General features: G+C 27.0%; 1 protein-coding gene across 2 annotated transcripts; it reads right to left on the bottom strand.

The window, feature by feature from the left end:
• Positions 1–5,436: 5,436 nt before the first annotated feature.
• On the bottom strand, positions 5,437–27,333 carry LOC107456268 (moesin). Of its 2 annotated transcripts, none has more exons than XM_016074092.3 (15): positions 27,190–27,333; positions 24,152–24,186; positions 22,398–22,481; positions 19,743–19,838; positions 17,851–17,955; positions 15,590–15,759; positions 14,667–14,750; positions 14,428–14,574; positions 13,108–13,204; positions 12,655–12,818; positions 12,074–12,183; positions 10,782–10,942; positions 10,002–10,221; positions 8,418–8,521; positions 5,437–7,191 (listed from the first exon to the last, which is right to left on the bottom strand). In XM_016074092.3, exons 2-15 carry the CDS (start codon positions 24,161–24,163, stop codon positions 7,027–7,029), a joined length of 1,719 nt encoding a protein of 572 aa, XP_015929578.1. In that variant the 5' UTR covers positions 24,164–24,186; positions 27,190–27,333; the 3' UTR covers positions 5,437–7,026. The 2 variants fall into 2 exon arrangements, with proteins under 2 accessions (XP_015929578.1, XP_071040790.1); XM_071184689.1 differs by lacking the exon at positions 27,190–27,333 and adding an exon at positions 26,973–27,170.
• Between the last annotated feature and the right edge of the window lie 201 nt (positions 27,334–27,534).

Raw genomic sequence — 27,534 nt, 5'->3', positions numbered from 1 at the left:
ATAATTTATGATAGGTAAAAATTCAGTATAGTCATTTGTTAATTGCATTAATCCTTAAAAATGGCATTGGACACTTCGACTCAATATATTGATTAAACTGACCTTTAAAAATTTCCTTTATATTATTAACTAAATTAATGTAAGCAAAAATTTATACACGCATTCATATTTTAATTTTAACAAATAGTTAAGACTTTTCAAAATATATTAAAATTAAAGGATTATATTTTTGAAAACTAAATTATTTCAAACGGAAAAGCTAATAGTTAATAAGTGCCTGAGCATTATTTATAAATTTAAAATCTATCAAAAAACACATTGGTCATTATCTTTCTATAAGTTTCTAATTGATCATTAAAAATTTTAAATCAAAAATAATTAGTCAAAGGCGATTAAAAAATGTGTTTAAAATTAAACACTATCTTTCTCATGGAAATAAAATCTTATATTTGATTATTTCCTCTAAATAATTTAATTCTCATTATTCTCTTGTCCTTTTTTAATAATCTTTAATTACTAAAAATATAATTTTGACAAACACTTAAACTATGCGATCATGTATAAATAATGTATTACATATTTTCTATTACGTATTAAATAAATCAAATAAAATATATCTTTAGAACATTATCACAGTTGCATTATGAACATGCAAATTCTTGACTTATAACAGATGTTACATTTCCATCACTGTTTCATTTTTATCGAGCATGATAAAAAGAATCATTTTTGGCGCCATTGTTCTAAATCTCAGTCAGGTGCCTCGGTTTCTTTTTTTAACAGACTTGATAAAAGTACGCAAATTAGCTCTTTGTTACAGTGATTCCTTTCATTTACGAACGATCTCTTGAATAAACTGAACAAAATTCTTTGACTAAATTTAAAGTTTCCTTGGAAAAAGATATTTAACATCCCTTTACTGAATGTGACTGAAAATTAAATTAGAATCCAAATAATGAAAAGGAATAGTTTAAAATAAATGTTCGCATAAATATAAATCAAAAACAAATTAAACAAATAGTTCAATTATTTCTGAATTAAAATGAGAGTAATTTTTTTAAAACAAAAAATATTCATGCAAAAAAAAAATTGAATTTTATGAAATTGAGATACTTCTCTGAAAATCGCGAAATTTTGAAAATTCAGATTCGGAAAAACATTTGGCATATATATAGTAACCATTTTACAACTCCTCCAATGAAATTATCCTCGAGTGAATTGTTTTGTGATTATTATTTTATAATATTTCCTTCATTTTATTTTTATTGAACAGCTAATCCATATCAGACTTGTAACTATCTAAGTTCAACTCTGTAGCTTTGTAAGTTAAAACTCAACCCAGAAAACTAGCGCACTCCTGGCTAAATGGGTACCTGCAAGCTACGTCAGGAATGGATGTCGAACCTAATTAGCTGATGAATCCTGCAATAAACAAATACCATGATTCAGAACCCTATCAGGTTCGATACCCACGAGTGATACCCACACAGATACCCAATTTCAGTAATTTTTCCATCGAGAAAAAAACTTTTTTTGGCTGCCAGTTTATTAAAATTTGCAACTCAGCGCAAACAGCGATACACCATTTTAAATATCTATAAGATTAACGCCTATTTGTGATATAATAATAAAAGTTTCGAAGCGCAATAAGCTAACTAATTAGTGTAGACGATATTTTAAGTTATGAAATTACTTTCTCTGAATCGAGCGTGAGAAATTGAAATTTAAAAAAGTATTGTTAAAATTCGATTTCTCCCGATTTCGTTCGAATTTCGTATTTTCCCATGCAAAATTACATTCTTTAATATGATGTAAAAAAATGTGTACTTTACAATTCAAAAATTTTTTTCGGTTAGACAATTATTAAATAAAATAATAAATGCTTAGAAAAAGTTATTTTTTGGATCTTTGGAAAAACGAATTTTATAATTATGGGCTGAGATTTTTTTCGTTTCGCTTAAAAAGTTCTTATGATGTTCTTACACAACAAAAAATATTAACATTAAAGGTTCATAACTTTGGTTCGCTCTCCTGACCCAACTATCGGGACCATAGTTTGGGGATCAGAAATTAAAATCCGTCGAAAAATAAGTACGTTTATTCAGAGAAGGTACGTGTCGAATTTCGGTTCTGTGTGGGACGATTTTAAAGTACGGTTTTGCGTCGGACGAAAAATCCTTCACTGTCACCGTTCAAAGATTTTTAAAAGCAATTTAGAGGAATAATTTTCACTTTAATTTTTTACAGAACGATGCTGAGACACTATGAATAGTCGCCATTCTAAAATAATAACTTTTTATACCTCAATAACTAGTAACCACATTATTTTAAAAATTTTACAAAAAATACTGCATTATGTATTTTAAATGATTTAGTGCTTATATTAATTCTAACAGCATTTTGAAGTACACGGAATGCTAAGGGTTAAATTGATAAATTGATTAATTGAATATTCAGATTATTTTGAAATCCAAATATAAAAAAAAACGAAAAAAAATTTTTGGTCAGTATTTCATTTAGTGTTAATTCAATGTTAATAAATGTATGGATTTGTGATAGTTATACCTTATATAAATCCGTGGATATATTATATCAAGGACTATAGTAGATTCAAGTAAAATTTTCGGAAACTTTACAGAAGTTTAATCTAAATACAACCATTTTGGTTATATAATTTCATTTCGGTTACAATTGAAGAATTTTCTTGTTATTACGTCACATATTTTTCATTTAAATAGTATTTGCAATTTCTCTGCATGTTTCAGTTTTTAAGACAGTGTGTACAACTAATTTATTTCGTTTTTTAAATTTAAAAAAATTTAAGTTGAAAAATGGGAATTCGACTAAAAATTACAATACTTCATGTAATATTATTACAACAAATTAAAATATTTTGTTTTGAGCTGGGTGAAGTATTCAGATTCTTTTGAAATCTGATTAAATGAAAAGAAAAAAATTTTGTTCACTATTTCATTTAGTTTATTATTCAATGGTAATAAATATATGGATTTTAATTTGACATCCAAAATATTTTGCTTTGAGCTAGGTGAAGTATTATTAGTACACAAAATATTTTACTCTCAGGCAATTTCGTCGTTTTTTCAATACTTTTAAATTTTAAAAATTGAGTTTTTTTTTTTTTTAACTTTAGTGTAGCAATTAAATCTAGCGTTTTCAAGTTCGTATTTTGTTATCACGTTTTTCCTTTAGGATAAGGCAGATAACTAGTAAAATCGCATCGAAACCTGATTCTCAATGTTAAAATTATATTTCAGTACTAAGAACATCTTTTTTTCTGTTTTTCTTTAGCTTTTTTGTTATCTTTTCTCTTTATAAAAGCTTTTATTGTGACGTATTTAATGAACGTCATATTTTTAAAAATAAGGCAATCCAAAGAGTTAAATTGAGATTTTTATCTTTAAATCTTTCATTTAAAAATTAAGAACAGTTTTTCGCTATTTAGCTTTTTTTTTCTTAAGGAACTTTATTTTATGGACGTTTTTATTAAAACGCAACTATTAAGACAGTTTCTATTATACTTAAATTTTTCTTGAAAGAGCAGTAATTGGAAAACAGATGTTTAGCTTTAAAATTTTCCTTAAAAAATTAAGATAGATTTTCATTTTTTCTGTTCTGTTTTGCTTTTGTTTTTACGGCGTTTTATGATAGCTCTATATATTTAAAACAATTTCCGATAGTTATAGTCTCTTACTGGATGATTTTTTTCGGAAAAATATTTTAAGCATTAAAGTTTTATTTTAAAAATTAAGACTATTTTTTTCCTATTTCCCTTTTTTTTTTCAACTTTACAATTATAGTTATTTTAATAGTTATTAGTCAGTTTTTTATTTATCTTAAATATTACTAATTATCATGAAATTCAATTATCTTAAACCTTATTATTAATATTAAAATGAGTTTTTTTTCTCCTTCACCCCATTCTAATAATACAGCTAAATTTTGATTATTTTATTTTATAACTATCGTTGAACAGCCTCGGGCTTACGACTACTAATGTTCAACTCCGTAGCCTCGTAATTTTGAACCCAATCCAGAAAACAAGGGAACTTCTGGATTAAGTATTGGGAGAAATTTGCCTTTGTGGAGGACTTTTTGATGGAACTAACCCGCCTTTGCATTGCTCGGAGAGGAAAACCATGAAATTCAATTCATAATTTTCGGGTTTACGATTCCGTAGCCTTGTAATTTTAAACCCAATCCAGAAAACAAGGGAACTTCTGGATCAAGTATTGGGAGAAATTTGCCTTTGTGGAGGGCTTTTTGATAGAACTACCCCGCATTTGCGGTACATGGAGAACAGAACCACGAATTCCTCCCACAGTTAGCCTGACTGCAAGGGAACTCTAACCCATAATCCGTCTACCGCTGAGGATATTTCACGTCACCACTGCGGTGCAAGCCAGATGCGGGATTCGAACCAGGTTCACCTCATTGGAAGGCGAACACTATCCCCTGGGCCATCACATCTTAGGTTTTAATTATTTCTCAATAATGACTTAAGTTATTTATAAACGTAAAATATTTATTGATTTTCAAAAAAAAAAATTTGCTATCCAGCAGTTTAATATTCAGTATTCGGTTAAATCACTATTTGTTATATCCTTAATAATTAGGGCATATGTACTTTGTAAACAAATCGACTGAGGAGAAACTAGTTAAATATCAGCATAAGATATGAAACTTGCAAAAAATTTACAGCAATCTTTTAAAACAATTTTCTTTTTATCTCCATAATGTTCTTGTAAATGGCAGCTTTAAGTTTTGGAACTAGCAACACAAAAATGAACTGAACTTTCAAACCACAAACACCGCCGTATTATATTTTTAGAACTTCATCGAAAGTAACAATTAAAGCATGTTATAGTTCAGATAATAAGATACATTTTAGATATTATATTTTAGTTAACAAAATATTTGATTTTGAATTAGATTTGGCTTAACTACCAAATATGTTTCAAAAAAAAATTTAATTACTTAATTCTTCTTTCTACTTTAAATTTAAGGTTGATATGTGTGTGATGCTGAAAGTATTAGGTTTTTGTAACATGCTCAGCTATAACTTTAATGACTATTACAAATTATTATATTTTGGATATTAGGATATTATCTAATTATATCTTTTGATTATATTAGGATATTACCTAATAATATCCAAAATATTATATTTTGGATATTATAAGACATATTTTAGTTAAAAAAATATTTGATTTTGAATTAGATTTCGCACAACTACCAAATATATATTTTTTTTTAAAAACTGAATAACTTAATTTTTCTTCCTTACTTTAAATTTAAGGTTGATATGCATCTGATATTGAAAGTATCAGGTTTTTGTACTCTTAGTATCAAACCTGTACTGAAAGTATCAGGTTTTGTACTGTGTGTGTGTCAATCACTGGAAATAAAGAAAGGCTGTAAAACTTAGCTTTTTATTAACTAGGAATTTGTATTTTCATTTATGAATACAGGTAACAAGTTCGCCACATTACAGTGCCCAAACCACTATGAAATTGCAAGAAAAAACTAACAATGATATGATGACAGATTCACAATTTTTAGAACTACATAAATTTTCCATTCACAAAGCAAATATTGCAGACACTTTTGATTCAAACAAATTTTTTCTTAAAGATAAAAGGTACATCAAATTGCATAATTACTTTTCCGGCAAAGAAAATAGCATTGAGATTTTTTGCAATTCACATCTAAAAAAAATTTCGGTTTTGGCACAGATCTAAAAACTTAGAAAATATCAAAATTGTTACAAAAAAAATTTTTCTAAAATGAAAAAACTTAAATTTTTAACATACCTATAAAAAAAAAATGAATTTCCACCCTTTTGAAAATACAATACTGTACTGGCACATAACGTCTCATAAATAGAAAATAAAGCACTAAAAAAAAACAGAAATATAACAAGTTTGATTTAATGTCTATAAATATTTCAATTTGCTAACACTCAAATGTTAAGGACAATGTAACCCTTTGCACCAGTTAAATGATAGCAATAAACAACAGACATTTCCATGGCATAACAGGAGGAAACAATACTGTGATTTAACGTTAAAAACTCCAAAAAGTGACAGTCACAAGCTAAGTTTTACAAAACTACCGGCCATTTTAAACAAGCTCAATTGAGTAAGAAAACAGACTTTAAACGTACTTAACAATGGATAGAGATATCTCAAAATACACAAGCTAAGAAACTGTTGTAAACTTATCTAATTTATAAACTACTCATCAAGGCAAACATGGTACAAAGAAATATTTAATAAAGAGTGCAAAAATGCAGAATTATATGGATGGAAGCTTAGTATGAGCCTGAATCTCAGGCTATCCGGGAACTCAATTGAAATAAATCCAGGCTTCGTCGTTATATAAAATGTTACAAAAAAATATGACAATTTTAATACTGTAAGTACACAGGGCTTATAGTATTAAAGAAAGCATTTTAGTTTTAATAAGCTAAATATACAACATTACAAAAAAAAAATCCACACTTTCAATTTAAATCACACAAAGGCACATACTGTAAGTGGGTCTAAAATTGGTTGGGAAGATCTGGTCAACAGTTGATATTTAAAAATATTCAGAGATTTAAAAAGTTGCTTTGTTCGTAAAAAAATATCTGCATCAATTTATTTAACACTACCTACATAAAAATACTTTCAAGTTTTCCCCCAAAATTCATAAAATTTGAAAACCAAGAAAGAAAAAAAATGTACTAACAAAATTTTAAACTTATCAAATCAAAATTCAGATCTAAATTCAAATGTCAACGAATTCCAGAAACAAATAAAAATTCTTTTTAACTTAAATGTATAAACAAATAAAATTAAAATGTGGAATGTATAACTATGAACTGATTTTTTTTTTATTTTTTAAATATATAAGCAAATGCTCTCAAGGTTAACTTTTAAAGTAAACACTAAGCCCCTTTCATATACAAAATCCTTCACTTTCTGCATTAACAGAGAAGTGAGAATGTCCCAGACGATATCTGGATTACATATTTTCAAACTGATCCACTCTCCTTTTTGTGTTGCCTTTCCTGATTTCACGCAGTGTTTTGTATTTATCTCGTCCTTGCCTCACATTCTCTTGATGAAGCAGATCGTTTTTAGTTAACTTCGTTTCATCCTTGGATGATGCTAATTCTTTACTCAACTCCTAAAATTAAAAAACAATCATTGTAAAGTACAGATCAGTCAAATTAAATTAGATGATTCATGATACAGGGTGTGTAGCCAAATCTCTCAACAAAAAATAAACACCTTTAGAGCACTTTTAAAGCATATAAAAAAATATATTTTAAAGTACATTATCAAAACATTAACATGGAAAATAATTTTCAAAGATTATACATGATCATGATAAAATAACTAGTTTCTGACAAAGAACACTTTTCTTGATTATATTAGCGACCATAGAAAGATAGAGATTTTTCAGTTCGATTTCAGAGGGTAAAAAAAATCAAGCCTAAAATTGTGAATAACTTGCAAAATGCAGCAGAGTTGCACACGAGAGTGCAAGAATCTCATCGAACCCAGCTCAGTAGTCACTCCTAAGTATTTCATCAAACATGCAACATGATTGGCACTATCATAAGTTACGGACCAACTGCATGCCGAAATAGATTAGGGTTGAATGAATTGTGAAAATGCCAAATAGAACAATATGAAAACCACGCTTTTGCATAATACGCAGCGGAAATCTACCTGGTAAAAAATATATTTTCAAAAAGGGAAAATTAAGCATTTTTTAAAAAAAAAACATGAAAAAAGCACCTTTAAGGGCTTTTAAAACAGGAAAATCAAAAATAAGCACCTTTTAAAAAGCTACACACCATGTGATATATATTTAGTTCAATAAATCCTAACAAGAAAAATGAAAAATGTTAAAAAGCCGGAAAAAAAAAATTGGACAAATTTTTTTTTAAATCCTCTTAGAGGGCACCTGATAACCTCAAGTCACAGAGGCAAGCAACATTACCCATGCCATCCAAACAAAATTAGCAACATAAAAAGTAAAACATTTGTTGATTGGGATTTATTAGACTTAATTTTTTACGATAATAATTTTGCATATTACGTATTATATTTTGTTACTTTCCGCATCAAATACCAGTCATTTGCAAGTCATCAGCCACTGATTCTAAAACACAAAAGTTTGTCCATTCCTTTCTCATGTAAAATCATCATTTATTGACATGGAACTCTGTTGTAGTTCTATGGTTGGTTTACGGACGGCATAACAGTCCACAGACCACTGAATATTATTTAATGGTGGTTTCTGAGGTCTTGGATCAGTGGACCACCAATGTTTTCGAAGGCTGATAATGAGAAATGGAGAGTTCAAACATAATCCTCAAGATACACATAAATAATAAGTCTTACCTTCAACTGATCTTGCAGGTGCTTTTCTTTGGATACTTGAGTTATTCTATCCTCTTCCGGTCTAGGCATACTAATTGAATCTTCATGAGAACCTAATTCAGCACCTAAACAAGGAATAGTTAAAGAATATAAATAAATCTAAAAAACAATACTGACAGATCAAAATATAGACATTCAATAATTTCCTTTAAAGAACATGCTGCTATAGTTATAAGACATATTTTAATGCTCACTTCTCTGCCAATTTAAATTTGTCATTACTATTTTATTATAATTTTACTTAGAAATAGGAATTTAAGCTACATAAAATCTTATTCCAATCAATATCTATTACANTCTGCAAGACGCACATATAACATATAATATTTAGAAGCTGTGATATCCAAAAATTTGACAAAAAAAATAGCGATTTTTAAACCTTAAAAACATGTGATAACAAATCCCGATTATTAATTTTAAAATTGCTTGAATAAGTATTGCAATATTTGATTTTAAATTGAGAGAATATGAATCCTGATATGTGGTTTTTAAATTAGATGAATATATAACTCGATATTGGATTTCAAATAAGTAAAAATACAAATCATGATGCGTAATTTTTAGATCACGTAAATATGAATCACGATGCATAATTTTTAAATCGCGTGAATAGGAATCCCAATGGCGAATTTTTAAATCACATATAAATACGGAAATCGATGTTTGAAAGTACAATCGCATAAACGAATCACGACATTGGATTTTAAGATCGCGTGAATACGTATCGCTAGATATGTTTATAAAAACTCGTGAATACAAATTGCGATAATGGATTTTTAAATCTCGTAAACAAGAATCGCAATGTAAGCTATTTAAATCGTGTGAATGAGAATCGCAAAGCACAACTTTCAAATCAGGTAAATACGAAAATCGATGTTTGATGTTAAAATAGCGTGAATAAGAATAGAGAAAAGAAGCAGTGACGTCTCAATTACCAAAATAAGAGCTATCCAGTGGGCAAAAACGCGGCAAATCTCATTTTCTGAGAGTAAAAGAGAAGAAAGTAGGTAAAATAAGAAATAAGTAAAAATGCAGAAGAGGTGGCAGTTGCACAGTTTGAATTTTCTGTTTATCTTTGAAAATCTGAAATAAATATAACTATTTTATTTCAACTAAATTTTCAGAAAAAGAATATTTATAAAAAAAACTTAAACTTTTAGAGAATCGGAGTCTTTGATTAAAAGACTGAAATTCAAGAGACAGAAGCGGAAATTCGCTAAAAAGCGGAAAAATCTCATCCCTGTACTAAGCTACTTTAAAAAATCATACAACTGAAGAAATTAAAAAAGTTTTGTTCTTTTCATTTCTTTAGCTTAACAAAATACTAGACTAAGAAAAAAAATATCACTAAACTTAAAAATTAGCTCAGTTATGGACAAAAATAGCTCAGTTTAAAACCAAACTACAAATTCTCTAAACAGGATGATAACTCAGATGGTCACAAGTAAATTCAAAACCTTCCACTACAAATAAATTCATAGGGAGGAATATTCCTAAATTTAAAACTGTTTAATTAAAATTAAAATAATTTAATGAAAAACTTACCAAATTCGCCATTTACTAAGTCATCATTTTCTTCATGTTCATCCTCGTGGACATTAAGGTGCTGAGGTGTTGTGGCATCTAACAAAGCAGCATGTGCTTCCTCTTGTCGACGTCGAGCTTCTGCAACTTCTTCCTGGAGTTTTCTGGTTTCTTCATCTTTAAGTTCAACTTCCTCCTGGATACGCTGAACTTCGATCTGTTTCATCTGAATAGCTTCAGCCTAAATCATTAAAAGTAATTTAATTCAAAATTGCAGATATTCTTACGACAAAACACTTTTAAGATAGTGCTACTTATCCATTTTATTAAACATCAGTTGAAATATATAATTTTAATTATAAAATAAATTTTAAAAAATTATAAAAAATTATTAAATTTATGATTTTGATTTGGAGCAATTTTATCTTTTCTTAAAAATTTTAAATATATTAAAGATATAAAGTGAATTTTAACAGGGTTGCCACTCAAGTAAAAGAATAAAATTCCCCGACTTTTCAAGATATATTCTTAAAAAATTCAATTTTAATAATGCAGGTAACAAATCGAACACGCCAGAAAGTAATAACTCAAAATTGAAGGTCGCAATAACATATTAAAAACATTGGAGTTCGTAAAATCAATAGCTACCTGCCAAAAAATAAATGGAAATCCATGGAATAGTAAATTTTCATAGATTTCTAAACAATGATTTTACTAAAAAAATTTAAGTTGCAAAATATTGATTTATGCAAAAGTACGCTAGAATCAAATTTCAAAAACCCTGAATAAACAATTACATACCAATTTGGCTTTTTCTTCTGCCTCCATTGCTTTGTCATTTTCAAGCTTTTTCAGCATCTCTTCAAGTTCATTCTGTTTCTGCTCCAAATCAGCCTTTGATTCTTGAACTTGGCGTAGCTGTTCCTCCAAACGGCGAATGCTATCTTGAGCTTCCAAAAGTTCTGCAAAATAAATTTATAGAAAAATAATTTTATTTAACTAGATGTCTAACAGCTTATGTAACCTAACACATCTCAAACATTAGAAAGCAACTTATGTATAAATCTACTACTTAAAAGCCTATCTAAAATTAACAATAAGAGACTATACGTTTGAAGAACATTCTTCCCCTTTTTTTTATCTAAAAAAACATTTTCCCTTTATTTATTACATAGAAAGTTTGGTATTGAGAAGAAAATTTCATACTGACTTGCTTGAATACAAAATGATAGGTCAATTAAAGGCCTCAAGCATTAAATTGCTGTCCTAACTAAAATAATGGGACTATAATTTTCAGATTGCAGCTTCCCATATTCTGAGTTGCAAATATCAGAACTGCAGAAACAAATAGCATACCTTTTCAGAAAAACTAAGTTTTAATGCTTTAACTTATAACATTATTTCTCTAATTGATAGAATATTTAATGTATTTCTTGAACCATTATGTAATGTTAGTAAAAATGCAATTAAATCAAAAGTTATTCACTGTGCCTGCATATATATATACCCACACAAGTATAACATTTTAATATATTTTAATACTTTTTATGTACATTTATTTTAATATTAAATTCACAAATAGTTTTCTAATTGTATCATTATACCTAAAAAGAAATATTTTTGTACTTTTTTAGCATATATATATATAAAGGAAAATGATAAAAGCGCCTTTAACAATAGTTTGACAAACAATTACAAAAACTCATGTCACCATCTATTATCTTCCTATTATAGAAGTAAAGTAAAACATTCTAAACAAATTCCAATCAAGTTTATTTATATTGACTGAAATGACTATGGACACAATGTGTAAAGCTTTTTCAAAACTATCACTTTGGGTTTCACTAATTTGCACAAATAATGCAAAGCCAATGACAAGTTGACTTGTTATCAATCAACTATGTTTCAGCATGAAAGAAGAGTTATTAAAGAAGAGTTTGAAAATTAAAAGATGAGTTAACTAGTCACTGACCAACAATGTGTTAAGAAAAAAAGGTATGCCCCTTGGGTATACCAAAATTGCCTTATGACCCAGAATGACCTTATACCCTTTGGGTATGTTCAAGCATAGTTTTTTTTATATATATATATACCTTTCTGTCTATTTTCCATCTCCTCCTGCATTTGTCTAATTTTTTCTGCATATTCTTGTTGTTTTTTCTCAGCTTGTTCCCTTGCTTCCATTTCTCGTCGCAGCTTTTCTCTGAAAACATATCACAAAAAGTACATCAATATTATAAAAAAGTAAATACTAAAAGCTGTAAATCTAACTCCTTAAAAAGAATTTTGCAAAGATATTTTTTTCGTTCTTTCTCTCAAAACAAACAATTATATATATAATGTAAAACTTAGCAGAAGAAACACAAAAAAAAAAATTTACTTGTAAATAACACTTAATAAGAAGAGAAAAATTTCATTATTGTACTAAATAAATTTTATTTGCAACTTTTCAAAAATACCTTGCACTCTGACATGAATAGAATTGTATTAGTAAAAATTTGAAATTGGTAGAACGTTAGTGGATATTATCTTTAGGAGCTAATAAAGCTAATTGTTATATTTCACAAAATGAATAAGAAACAGACATGATACAGTATCAAATATGATTTTAAACTCAAAAAATAAAAAGTTACTTTTTTTCATTTTACAGCAAAATAAAAAAAATTTATATTACCTTTCTTGTTGTTTAGCCTGTTTTTCCTCCCTAGCCTGTGCTTTCATTTGCTGAACTTCTATTGTATCAGGCTTTCTACGTCTCATATATAATTCATGATTACCCATACAAAGAGATAAAATCCTCTTATTGATCCTCAACCTTGGAGCAAAGAATACAAAATCCTAAAAAACAATATTAAACTCATCAGTTTTAAGTTATTGTGAAATACTACTCAACTAAATTACACTAAAATTAAAAATAAATATATCCCGATAAAATGAAAACTTGATCAGTTTGGAAAAAAAAATTCTTACATGACTTTTGTAATTTTTTTTTTTTTTGTCTTTTGTTACAGACAAACTTTATTACTATAATGTATGAAAACTGAATAAGTTATCAACTAAGATAATAAGCAAATTAAAATAATTACAAAATATTACTTTCATAAGTTGAACTGTTATTTCTACTTACTGGAGCTTTCTTATCAATAGGCTTAATGACAAATTTCTTGTCATTGAAAGATATATTTCTGATTTCACTCCATGGAAATCCTATCTTGGGTGTCAACCTAGAACAAACAAATATTAAGATTTCACATTTTACTTGATAAAAATGTATACTAGGTGATAAAAATTAATGATTGACATGGACAACATGAACTGTTAAAAAAAAAAAAGTCTTGTTTTTATCTTTTTCTTATTTCAGTCTAGAGAAAAATTTTGTAAATAAATATCTCTGTGACATCTTAAATACTAAGAATAATAGAGGGCTTTAGGAGTACCTTCATCACTAATCACAAAAGAGTTAATTCAGAATTTTTAAAAACTGCAACTGAAAAACATTAAGATCAACTCTTATCTCTATCAAATAAATGGCAATACTTAAAAGATTTGTAATTTGTTTTCCAGTAATTGAAAAGATATTATTCAGAAGAAATTATTTTCTCTAGTATGAATTTTTCATAGCAACTAATATTAAAATACAAAATTAAACATAGTTCTAAAAGCTACATTCCAAAATTTGCATTCTTTCAAAACAAACACAAATATCCCAATTACATAATTACATAGAGAAACCAGAATTTATTACCAGAATTTATTACAATGCCAAATTAATTGCTTAGAATTTAATATGTTGACAGGTTAATAAAAAATAAAGTTCGCAAGCACCCATAGCTGCTAATATGGATAGAAAAAGTTTTTATTTTGCTAATTCACAATTTTGAATACTAATAAACAAGTAATTTATTATTGCAAGTTGAAAGATTTTTTTAAAGGAAGTTCTGAATAAGAAACTGAAAATTTTTAAACAGATGAAAATAAACTCCAAATTAATTACCTACTATAAATGAGGCTCACGTCATTATGTATTAGCAATATATATTTAAATATTCAAGCAAGCAATAAACAGAGTAAAAATTCTATTTAAATGGAGATTTTTTTTAAGGAAACTTACCCAGTTTTAAGGAATTCTTTATAATATATAAAAGTCAGGGAAAAATTTTCAAACCAGCAGAGTAGGAGAAACTGACAAAATCCAAGAGTCTGCTAGTAAAACCAGTAGAGTTGGCAGACATGAGCAATCAAATTGCAAAACAATTCAGATAATAGTTCATTAAAATATTTTACGGTTTTCAAAAGTTTTTTTTAATCAAAGGTGAAATTCATTAAAACTATCAAAATTTGCAATCGTTGACATCCCAACAACAACTATACACAATTTTTTTATCTGAAACAAGAAAATCATTTCTGAAGAAAAGAAGCATTTTCTTTGATCAAGAAACTAACTTACTTGTCATCTTTTTCATAAATATTTAAACCTAGTGCATCAACACCTAACCACAGATCTGTTCCTTTTTTGTTTTTTATCTCAAAATAATTCACACCATACATTTCAAGATCTTGGGCTATTTTCAAATACTCCATCATTGCATCTTCCCTAAAATAGAAGAATCATGAGACAAATGCATAAATATTTTATAATGCAATTTACACCAGCATTAAAGAGCTAATTAATTCATGTTACATTACCGAGGCATTCCTTTGTGCTCAGCCCACCAATTCATAATTCTTTCTTCCCATTGCTCCTTAGATAACTTGTGTTGGTCCATTACACTGTAAGAGAAAAATCACTTTAATACCAGTATTATTAAAAAAAAACTAGACATGACTTAATTCTTATTATGGCAATAATTGCTGAAAACCAAAAGTTTAGAACTTCAATTTGTCACTTTAGTTATTTTTTAAAATTTCCTTATTTTCAAATATTAAGTTGAAAAAACATTGTCTTAAATATATATTCCTTCATGCTAAACTTCAATAAGTATTTGTGATATTCCATAATTATTTATAATATTTCATTAGTTTGTATGATATTTATAAGAACACTATAATATTCTTTTATATTTTAAATAGCACAATAATACATATTAGAAAAAGTGAAGAAAATTAAAAATAAAAAGGTTTTGCTTAGAATAAAAATTCAAAATGTGAGTAATGTTACAGGGAAATGACAAAAAGTTAAATATTTATTTTAAAATTCCTCTGTAAACAATAGGATTTCAATTTATTTTTCAAAAAAATTCAGATTAACAGGAATCATTGAAAGTACACATGAAATAATGTATAAAAAGTAGTAAATGGAGAAAAATATCTTGTGACTGATGTTTAATTTTCATGCGGCTGATGTACCAATTATTACAAAATACTTAAAACTACTATTTTTAATTTTATACCTAAAATAGTTAATAAAAAACTAACTAATTTGCTAAAAGAAGAATAGTGTTAAGATTTGTTTTTCTTTTTTTGCATTGTCCTTTGTCTCACAGAATTGCTTTAATTTTAACAAGCAACAGTCATATATAGTTTAGATTAGAGAGCATCAGCATATTTAGAAGAATGAACAGGAAACCTATTTGAGAATGGGAGGAAAAAAGACCAAGCGTAGTTATTACCGTTGTGGAAGAAGTCGATCATTTGCCAAGCAACCAGGTTTGTGAATATCGGGATTATAATCCCCATGTTTAGCTTGCACAGCATATGAAGCTAATAGTACTGACGTTTCAGGCGGACAATATATTTCATCACTCAATTTAGCATTTCTTACTTGAAGATAAAAGAGACGCTGAAGAGTAACAAAGAGTAAAATATTAACACATTTTGATAGGTACAATACAAATAAAAATAAGAGCACAAGAAACTAAAAATCTTTAAACAAAAAGATTTAGACTAAGAAGTGTAATTTGTCAACTCATCACACATTTGTCACTTCATCACAAATATGTAAAAAATGCCATGCAATATATACAGACAATACATAAAACCATTAATTTTTATCATACTATGCAGAGTTTCCAAAATTATTAACAGTAATAGAAGCATTTTGTGGAGAATTTTTAAAGCTTAAACAAAATAACTAAATAACAAAACTAAACTCAATTTGGTAATAAAAATGAAATGTTTTCAATACATTTATAAAATAGAAAATCTTTACAGTAAAAGTAGATTTGAAGTTAACTTATAATAAATATATATGAAAAATTATAGAACACATTACATTTAAAATATTAGATAAAAATAAAGTTTTAAAAAGTAGACAAATAGGAATTTTTATTTATTAATTTACTTTTTAACGTTTTCAAAAATTTTTTGTTTCCGTTTTTTTCCTTATATAAAAACCATGCTCCTATTTTTTCACTTCTTTCATGTCAAATGTAAAATATCATTTTGAAAAACTATATTAAAATATGCTGAACAAATTCAAATTGGGATTCAGAGGAGTTTCAAAATCTTGCAGAAAGTTGGCCCTGTATTATGCAGGGGTAATCGTGAGCCCAACTTAAAAATCCTGAAAATTTCTTCAATAAAATCATTAATTACATATTGCAAAAAATTAACCTCTTTATAAATTTAAATCAATGATATTTTCAAAACATGAAATTCTAAATAAATTATATGCAGCATAATTTAAATTAATAATTATGCTAAAGTTTACTTTTATCTCTAAACACGTTTATTATTCTACTAGAAAAAATATTTACAAATGAAAGAGATGCCAAGTATAAATTTGAGTTCTAATATTTCTAAATAAAACATAAAAAAAATTTTTAATACATAAATGTGATCAATAATTTCTTCAAACTTTTGGATCTCAGATTTCCGGAAACTTCCGGATCGCGTTTACTGAAAAATCCGGATTTTCCCCATAGTACAATCATCTCTGATAATGCTATTAGAACTATAAAATATCAAAGCAAATACAGCACAACTAGAGAAAATCTTGAAAAAATTTTAAATTGATAATATTTTTCTGCAGATAATTTAGATTTTACTTTANTAAAATAGAAAATCTTTACAGTAAAAGTAGATTTGAAGTTAACTTATAATAAATATATATGAAAAATTATAGAACACATTACATTTAAAATATTAGATAAAAATAAAGTTTTAAAAAGTAGACAAATAGGAATTTTTATTTATTAATTTACTTTTTAACGTTTTCAAAAATTTTTTGTTTCCGTTTTTTTCCTTATATAAAAACCATGCTCCTATTTTTTCACTTCTTTCATGTCAAATGTAAAATATCATTTTGAAAAACTATATTAAAATATGCTGAACAAATTCAAATTGGGATTCAGAGGAGTTTCAAAATCTTGCAGAAAGTTGGCCCTGTATTATGCAGGGGTAATCGTGAGCCCAACTTAAAAATCCTGAAAATTTCTTCAATAAAATCATTAATTACATATTGCAAAAAATTAACCTCTTTATAAATTTAAATCAATGATATTTTCAAAACATGAAATTCTAAATAAATTATATGCAGCATAATTTAAATTAATAATTATGCTAAAGTTTACTTTTATCTCTAAACACGTTTATTATTCTACTAGAAAAAATATTTACAAATGAAAGAGATGCCAAGTATAAATTTGAGTTCTAATATTTCTAAATAAAACATAAAAAAAATTTTTAATACATAAATGTGATCAATAATTTCTTCAAACTTTTGGATCTCAGATTTCCGGAAACTTCCGGATCGCGTTTACTGAAAAATCCGGATTTTCCCCATAGTACAATCATCTCTGATAATGCTATTAGAACTATAAAATATCAAAGCAAATACAGCACAACTAGAGAAAATCTTGAAAAAATTTTAAATTGATAATATTTTTCTGCAGATAATTTAGATTTTACTTTAATCAATATATTTTCATACCACAGTTATATCTTGAATTAACTCTTCACCAACATCTTCAGGATAGAATTTTGCTCTAAATTTAAACTGCAAAGGATTCTCTTTCTTAACATCTTGGTTGAGAACCTAATTTGAAAAAAATAAATAAATACTTTAAATTACATATGTCGTACCAAGAACAATTTTTATTCAATGATTGGATTTTCTTTTACTATGATGCAAATTTATGACACTTAATCAACTATTCAAATTACATACAATTCCTGGAGATAATAAAAAGCTATACATCTGAATTACAGGTCAAAAAGTGTTATTTTATATTTTTTCATACTTTGAGGAAAAATGATTTAGTAAATCATTATCAGTTTAAAAATTATTTAAGATGTAACATTTTTATTATTTTGTGCAAAGTAAATAGCGTTTAGTGGCAACACTAGCTCAGATAATTAAAACATTAGGTTTTAGATTGCTAAAATTCATTATAAATCAATGATATCTGTACCATTTTCGCTGGGTAAAAGTAAAAATGAACTATTCTAAAAAAATTGAATAGATTTTAAAAAAGAAAAATATGGCCAGTTAAATGCAAGTTTTGTACAAAGCATTGGTGTTCATAACACAACCCAGCAAACTAAAAAGGGATAAAAAAAAAACATACCTCTTGAATAAGTGACGAAAACAATTTTTTAAAAAAAAAAAGTCTCTAAAAGGTAGTTAAAACATAAGTTCTTTATTTTAGGTCCACAAGAAAAACACACTGGAACACACTCATCTTGGTGGTAGTGGGAGAGGGCAGTTAATTTTGACAGGAAAATTAGATGTCAGCGACTGCAAGTTGGCGGGCATTATTTCTATACAATGTTGGTGATGATGAATGTAAGAAAAAGGCTTTTCAGGCATCACAACAGCAGCCACCAACAAAAACTGGCCAATGAGTAAAACGGAGGAGCCGCTGGTGANATTTTAACTTGTGTAAAATAAAATTTCAGCGGAAATTAGCGGGAAAAATGGAAAAATCTGAAAAAAAGCGGAAATCCGCGAATCCGAGGAAGAATCTCATCCCTGAAAATGGAGGAGCCGCTGGTGATATCTCGTGTTGAGATACAAAAATCGAATGCAGCCGGGGTGAGAAAATGGAGGGTTATTTATAGAAAATGCTAAAAATGAGTTATAGTTAGAAAAAATTAAAAAGTTGCGGTTAAGAGAGGGATATAAAGGTAACGTAAAAGTGTTTAAAAAAATTAAAGGTAGTTACGGTTAGGAAAAAGAAGTAGAGATCAGACACGGAACTACAAAGAACGCAGACTCACCTGCAATTCTAGGAAAAAGAGGGGAACAGAAATTCCAAACATTTCAAAAAGCGAAAGTGTAGAAATTACAAAAGTAACTGCAGGGACGATATAACAATGTGATCTTTAATTTAGCGAGTGACTATGTCACAATATCTTTATTAACTTAATTGCACAAATTATTCTCTTTTTTTAACGGAAGGCCATCATTCTTCATCTCAGAAGATGCCGGAGGTGTTGCTCATTTAACATTACCCAGAGGGCACTTGTGAACTTTAGTCACGGAGGCGACACTGCCACAGATCACACAGATTACACAAATTAAAGAATCTTGATTAAAAATATGTTTCAAATAATCTAGCCAATTTTCCAGCAAAATTTTCAAAAGCAAGACAAAATTTCAGTTACAAACAAATGAGGTTGCCACTGATTAATTAAGGCAGTGCTTCCCAATTGCAGACCAGTCAGCCTTTGATAGTTTTATCGGGACTCACTGAAGTATTTTTAATTGTTTTGATTCAATAATTTAACTCCATTTAAACATGTCCCCAGGATTGAGACCACTGGCCTAAGGGATAACATTTCTTTTAATTCTTTATTGTTCTTAAAAGAATAAATTCTGACCTTTTTATTTAATTTCAACCAGGTTGTTAACCCTTTACTGTCAGTGTACTGGAGACCAAAGAACCAGATTTCCCTCAAACCGATTGTTTTCACAACCTAGAAGAAAAAATAAAAATTTGACATAAGTACAAGAATCAAGGTAATTATTAGAAAATTCAGTACCATTAGTAAGTGTAATGCCAACACTTGAACAAGACACCTTTTATCCAGCAAACATTATGCACAGTATTCTCCCTAAGAGTTTTAGAAGGGCAGCCAGCTCATCCTGCCTACCCTTTGATCCCTATGAATTTTGCCCTTTTTGTAAAAATAAGCCGCGATCCCTTAAAAACACAGCAGTTTTATTCAGATTCCATTTTAAAGAAAAATTAACTGATAATTACACACGCAAATTATTCTTGTTTGCAGATTTAATTCTGATTACGATTACAAATATTTACTTTGTAAGGATTATTTTAACTCGTTAAATTTTTAAAAGCTGTTATTTCAGGAGGTACATTATTAAATTTTTAGGTGATTTTATATTTTAAAATTTTTTAAATAAATAACTTTTTTTTAAAAAATACCTTTTTAAAATAATGTACCTTTAAATGTTCATTTTATAATAATTTTCAGCATAAATTATAGAAAAAATCTTTTAAGCTCTTCATCAAAAAATAATTTTTTTAGTTTACTTATTCTGAAAAAAAAATTTATGCATAGAGATTGTCTCTTAGCATGCGTTTAATACTTTATGAACTACAAATATTTCTCCTATTTAGATAATGAGGGAAAATTACTTTCCGAAATATACACATAAAATAGTGTAAGTCGGTAATTTAATTGTCGAGGATCAAATTCAAGTATTACATTCAAGTATACAAGCATTTTTCATTAGGTACCTAGCAAAATTTTGAACCCAGTACATCCCTAATGTCATCTGATTCTGATTGTAAAAGTGTTTTAAACATTTCTCACCAAACAAAAAAAAATTTTAAAAAGTGAAGTAATTTGCATCTTAATAGTAAGGAGCATATTATTTTTCTAAAAAAATAACGAAAGTAAAATAACGATCAAAAAATTACCAGAATTAAAAATATAACAAATTTTTATTAAACCTAAAAAACAATAATTTTTTCTTTGTGCACCTTAATAGTTTAAGGCAACAGAATTATACCTAGGTTAACATCTACGAAATCAGAAGTTCAGGCATTAAGTAAATTTTTTTCCCAATTAAAGTAGTACAGTGACTAACACTAACAATGTCTACAATCTGATAAAAAATTCAGTGATAAAGCTGCTTTAGAATGACATTACACACTTAATTATTAATGAATTTTCTATGGCACATCACTAAGAAACTCATCTTCAACCCTGACATTTATATCACCTAATCATGGAATAAACCAGACAGTATTGAACTTTATTTTATAAAAGATCGAATTGATATAAAAAAAGTACTTATAAGTACTTTTTAATACTTAACTTATTTAACTTAATTACTTATAAGTACTTGAGTTTATAAGTACTATTCATTACATTTGAAGATGGATACATAATTAAAAATGCAAAAACCAATAAGTAAGTAAAATTTTGTGACAACTTATTTTTGGTCAATTTTATAACTATATATACATAAAAGCCAGCTTGGCAAGCTTTAAATAATTTGATTTTAAAAAAAATTTAAAAAAATCATTGATATAAATAAACTGATTTTTTTAAGTTATTCAATTAATCCAAATAAGAGTAACATTTAACTATTAAACGATAACTTTCCTCTGTATGTAAAATTATTTGCTGGTAATAAATATATTTCAATTATACTCATTTAGTTATGTTCATTTAAATGTTGATTCAAATAAACATGTAATTATTAAATGTTATTTTTTAAAGTGCTTTTAAAACATTAAATAAGCAGTTAGTGTTTACCAATTTTAAAGAAAGAATTGTTCTGCCCAGAAAAAACTTTTTCTTAATATTATATTCTGGTAAGAATATAATATAATATTCTTAATATTATATTTATATTTAAACTAGTTGAATATCTTTATTGAATATCTGACAAATTGACAGTCTTTAAAATTTTAGGAAGTTTAGCTTGTACAAAAATAACCATGATTTTATTTATTCAGTGATTAGTTTATAATAAATAATATTAAGCACTGTTAATATGTTTTATCAGATGATGTGGGCGGTAAAAAATATGCATATATATGATTAAAATTGAAAAAAAAACTGGTTTAAATAGAAATAAATCTATTTAAATCCAATAAATCTGTTTTTAATATTTTTTTTTATTTTAAAAAAAGATCATGAATTTTGCCAACCTTGCATTAAACTAAAGAAAACCTCTTTAACAAAAATAATCAGGTTTACAAAATAAAATATGTAACATATTTCAAATTTTTAAGTTATATATATAAATGGAATTAATCAATATGAAGTTTTTCATCAAGTGGTTTTTATTATAAAAAAGAAAAAACAGTTTCTTAATGTCAATATACAAAATTATTAGCTTATTACTTATAAATCAAACATTACTATAATGTAAGAAATTAAATATTTCAATTTTCATATCCCACCACCCAAATTATGACAGTATAAAGAATTAGAACTAAATATTATGTATAAAATACAATGCAAAGAATCAATGATTTCAATATGAAATTGAATTACTTGATCGAACAACTGCTTCCCAGTAGTATTGGGCTGGATTGCGAATTCCAGCTCCGCATCCATCGTGATAACTCGAACATTTACCTGAAGCAAAAAATGTATAAGAGTTAGAATTTGAGATCAGCAAAAAATTTATATGCACTAATGAATTGTACGATACTTATTATGATAACTTGTTATTAACGATAACTAACTGTAACTAATCATACTTATTATGATAACTTGTAGATTCAAATCATTGTGTTAAATTTTAATTTTTTTTTTAATTAAGAATGGCTAAAATAATGCTAACACTTTAACAGCACAATTTGTCATTTGCTTAAATGCCAGAGTCATAGACATAATTTCAGAATACAATTAAAGAATCAACTAGCATTATAAAAAGCATGTAGTGCAAAAAAAATCCCCTGAATAATTTATTCTACGATTGAATTTCCACGCTCTAGGACTCAATTTTAACGATTCGAAAAGGTGGCCTAAAATATGCTAATTAATGCAGACGATATTTTAAGTTACTGAATCAGACACAAAAACTTACTTTCTCTGAATATAAACATATCTTTTCTCGACGAATTCAAATTTATGACTCCAAATATAGGGAGTATCCCTGATATGGAAAATATGGTCTCAATAGTTTGATCATAAATAGGGTTCAAAGTTCGAGCTCTTTAATGTTAATTTTACTTTTTGCTTATTTTATCCACATTTCAGGATTTTTTTTTTTTGGTACATGAATCAAAAACTTTGTACACATTTATAAAATTTGCTAGTCCAGAGATAATTTCAATTTCGCACATAAAAAATTTAAATTATTTATATTTAATTTAATAACTTAGGAGAAAATTTTAATTTTAAGTTATACTACTTATTTTTACATCACAATGTAAATTTACAAGGCATAGTACAAAATTTAAGCGAAATGAGTCAAATAATTCCTGAGAAATCAAATTTTAAAAACACTTTTTTTAAAATTCACAGGAACTATATCCAATCACTTTTCAAATCAGAGTTATTTTAAATAAAGGTACATTTATTCAGAGAAAGAATGTTTTTGTGTTTGATTTTGTAACTTAAAATATTGTATGCACTAATTAGCATATTTGAAGTAATACTCTTGAACCTTTAAGAGACCTTCCTAGAACATGAAGATCCAATAATTAAATCAAAAGTATTTCTCCACTTAACATCTATGGGTTATCTCACTGACCTTTTGATATCTTGGAGGTCATTCATCACTTTGCATAAAACATGGTAAGATTAAAAGCTGCAACTACTAATTTATTTGCATTGACGAATCATAACCAATAAATTTCAAATAAAATAGTTTTCAAAAGTTGGTGGCGAGCAGCGTAAGAACAGCTGGCAATATTTAATCAAGTTAAAGACTGGTTATAATATTATGGCCTGCACAGATTAAAGAAAAAAAATGACTGATTGTGCTGGTACATGTATATGCACGTGTTCCCACAGTAAACAGATACTTAAAATTTTTTTGCTCAAAAAATTTGCAACTAAAAATGACATTATCCCATTATATGCTCATGAAGGAAAGATAGTCATTTTAACAAATTCTGAACTTTTAAAAAACATAATTATGAAAGAAAAAATGCTTCAAAACTTAAATATTTTTAAAAAAATGTTTATAAAAATTTTTAAAAAAAATCAACATTAAAAATGGGAAACATTTATTATAAATCATACATTAAATTCTTCAAGACAAAATAAAAGTTTATCAAACAAACGTAAACACTTACCGGCTTGGGCATTTTTGGCTTGTTTACTTATTATCCTACAAGAAATAATAATTAACAATTAGTTGTAAGAAATACACCTGAAATTACAGAGATACTAAAAACTAAATTTCATTCACAAAATGATCTTTAGCACATTTTACAACCTGTCTTTCAAAAAGAAAAGAAAAAAGTTAAGAATTATTTTTATCAGTAAATTGTAACCTTGTGGTTTTAAATACTACAATGCAGACAGCCATAAAAAGATAAATAACTTGACATGTATACAGCCAAAGATTGCTCTTTTCTCTCTTTTTTTACATAAGATAATTGACCTAGTAACAGGACCTACAGAGACATTAATTTAAAATTATAAACCAGAAACAATTAAGTTAGCATTAATTTCTAAAACTAAATTGTTCATTTTTTTACCTGAAGATTAAAGATAAAAAAATTTAAAAATTTAGTTAAATAAGATCTAAGTCATTTTAAAATCAGCTTCCAAAGGAAAATTGTCCCATTTTAATCTTGATAGATTATCATTATCTTCATTACTTATTCCTATGGATAGGTAATGATGAGAATTCATTAAAATTTAAACAAAGATTAAATTTTGAAATTTGTTTTGTTTGAATAAATTAAAATTTTAAAAAAAATTATCTTTCTTTTAAACCAGTAATCAATGTTAGATAAAATATCCATTAGGACGTTTATTACATTACTTGTTTCAAATCATGACTTTTCAAGAAATATGTACTACAATCTCAAGCATATTCCTCATTGCATGCTTATTGAAAGTAAAATCCAACTGTAAAATCAGGAACTTATGCAATCCAATTTTATCTTGCATAAAATATTAAGTAAATCACAATTAGAGTGAACCAGACTCTAGAGTGGAAAAAAGTAGGAAAAAAAATAAATAAATATCGGCAACAGAATTTACTGCATCAATCGATATCTTTCGACATGAATCGTCAGAAAAAATTTCAGATTAATCTTTTCAATAATAAAGATTTCTTTTTTACAGTTGGCAATTAATAAGCTATATTCAAATCCAAGATAAAATAATCTGCAGTGCTTGCTTCTGTGCTGCTACCAGAAGGATAACAAAACCAAATGGTGCCAGAAACTGTATCTGATATAGAAACAAGGAAAACAGAGGTTAAAAACAAAAAATAAAGCTCACTATCGTACAAGGTTGTCAAACCCATATTTGTAAAATAACTGCCACATTTCCAGTCACAAGTAAAGAATATAAGTTTTCTAAAGAGTAAGCTTAATTTTAAAGTGATGAATTGTTGCAAAAATAGCTTCTAATATGCATTTTTAATTTTTGGCTACTAAATTTTCTTTCAGATACCAAAAAAAGAAAGAATAAATCAGTGTCACACTGGAAACTATAAAATGTGCCACAGAATGCGACCAGCTTGAAAGGTTAACTTTAGGTAAAACACTTTAAAAATTCTTCACAAGTACAAAATTTCTTTGGTACTGTGGTAATAGTAAATGATGCTAACGGGTCTCAATACAGGAATATCCCCAATATAAAAAATTTTATATTTTATTCTTACAATTCCTTGAAACAATAAGTTACATTTTTTACACAAAAAAAATTTTAGATAAGGGAGATTATTCAATGAAGGTTTTAATAACAGAAATGAATTCATTGTTCACATTTATAACTAAACAATAAAAACATATGAATATAATAATTTATATGCAGTTGTGCTTACATATCAACTCAGTTAACTTTTATTGAATCCTAATAAATTCTCACTTTCTAAAGAACTACTTTTAAATTTGCAACGAAATTTTAATTACAACTGAAAATTGTTACTTAGACATTAGTTTTCAAAAAAATTTGTATGAATAAATTTTAATATACACGACTAAAAAGACTTAAAAAGCTTCGCAAGTAATATAATAAATTATTCAATGTGAACACTATAAAACCTCTTAAAAATTTTACATGCACATACAACACCAATTACACCTCATCCATAAATTCAGATTATAAAATTTGGAATTAAACTAAACATTTAACAATTAAACAGCTACAACAAAATACTTCCTAGTACATAAAATAATCAAGTTTTAGATTATCAGCATAAAACTAAAATAGACCTATCAAAACAAACCAACATAGAAATCATAAATCATGAAATAAAGTATTCTTTATAAAAAATATTTTTTCAGCTGTAGTTAGTATCAAATCTAGATATTTCAGCTTTGCCTGGTACCAAAATTCTAATATTACGAACACATGAATCCAATTCTTTCACAGCTAAATAACATGCTAAGTAGATTGGTTTAGTGGCAAAATACAATGTAATATACATGATTTTTATGAACAATTTTTAGCACAATCCCAAGTGAATGTTGTAAGAATGGTCATAATATTTATGACATAATGAGATTGTAGTGTGAAAAAAAATATTTAAAAATTATCTGAATTCAACGAAAATAATTGATTGAATAATCAAATATTTTTTACTGCTAAGGCAGTCAAATTATCATTTAACACATATGACAACTAGTTCAAATTTTAATTGATACCAAATATACGACTATACCTGATCATTAATGTAGTTTACTGTAATATACAATTACAAGAAAAAGTCAAATTAACATAAAACATATGAAGTCAAAAATTATACAACACATGTTAAAAATTAACGAAAAAACTAATTAACGTAACTAACACAATACGCCCATTATTTTCTAAGAAAACCGCTCAAAATCAAAGGGCGGCACTCCACGAAACCACGTATTTATCTAAAAATGTATCTATAACACAATTATTTATTATAAAACACATACACAAACTTTTAGTACAGTAGCTTACTAGAAATAAATTAACCTGATTTATTGTAAACAAAAATATCAGGTTAGTTGTCCATTTAAGTTTGAAGGGCTGAGTCACACCGTCTACTTACAGACATCCGGCGAAATTAAGTAACTTATGAAACCTTGATATATGTATAATTGAAAAGGCAATGTTACTTGTACAAAAAATAACTTAGGATAGTTTGCACAAATCTGTAATGTAAAGAAAAACTTACCTATGACAATAATAAATATATTGAATGTAACAATTATTCGTGGACGAAACCGCCACACGCCACTCAAAATGGCCGTTTGCAAAGTTTTAAGCAGAATATGAAAGCAAGTCACTTAGTGATGCCATTCGAAGAAATGTAATAACTACTTTCGCATTCAATTTCTGTCAATAGTTTCCTTTCAAAGTTCGCGTTTCAAAAATTATTTCAAAAGCAAAGTTGGGAAGTTGTTTGAAAGGTTTATAAAAATAAATACAAAAAAGTGTATTATATTTTGTTCATTAATATATTTGACTCAGTCAGTTCATAAAAGCGGAATGTTAAGGTTGATAAATCAGAAGTTTCGTT

This window comes from Parasteatoda tepidariorum, chromosome 8 (assembly GCF_043381705.1).
Source record: "Parasteatoda tepidariorum isolate YZ-2023 chromosome 8, CAS_Ptep_4.0, whole genome shotgun sequence".
Taxonomy (NCBI): Eukaryota; Metazoa; Arthropoda; class Arachnida; order Araneae; family Theridiidae; genus Parasteatoda; species Parasteatoda tepidariorum.
The sequence above is the reverse complement of the archived record's forward strand: the minus strand, read 5'-3'. Positions and strand labels throughout refer to the sequence as shown.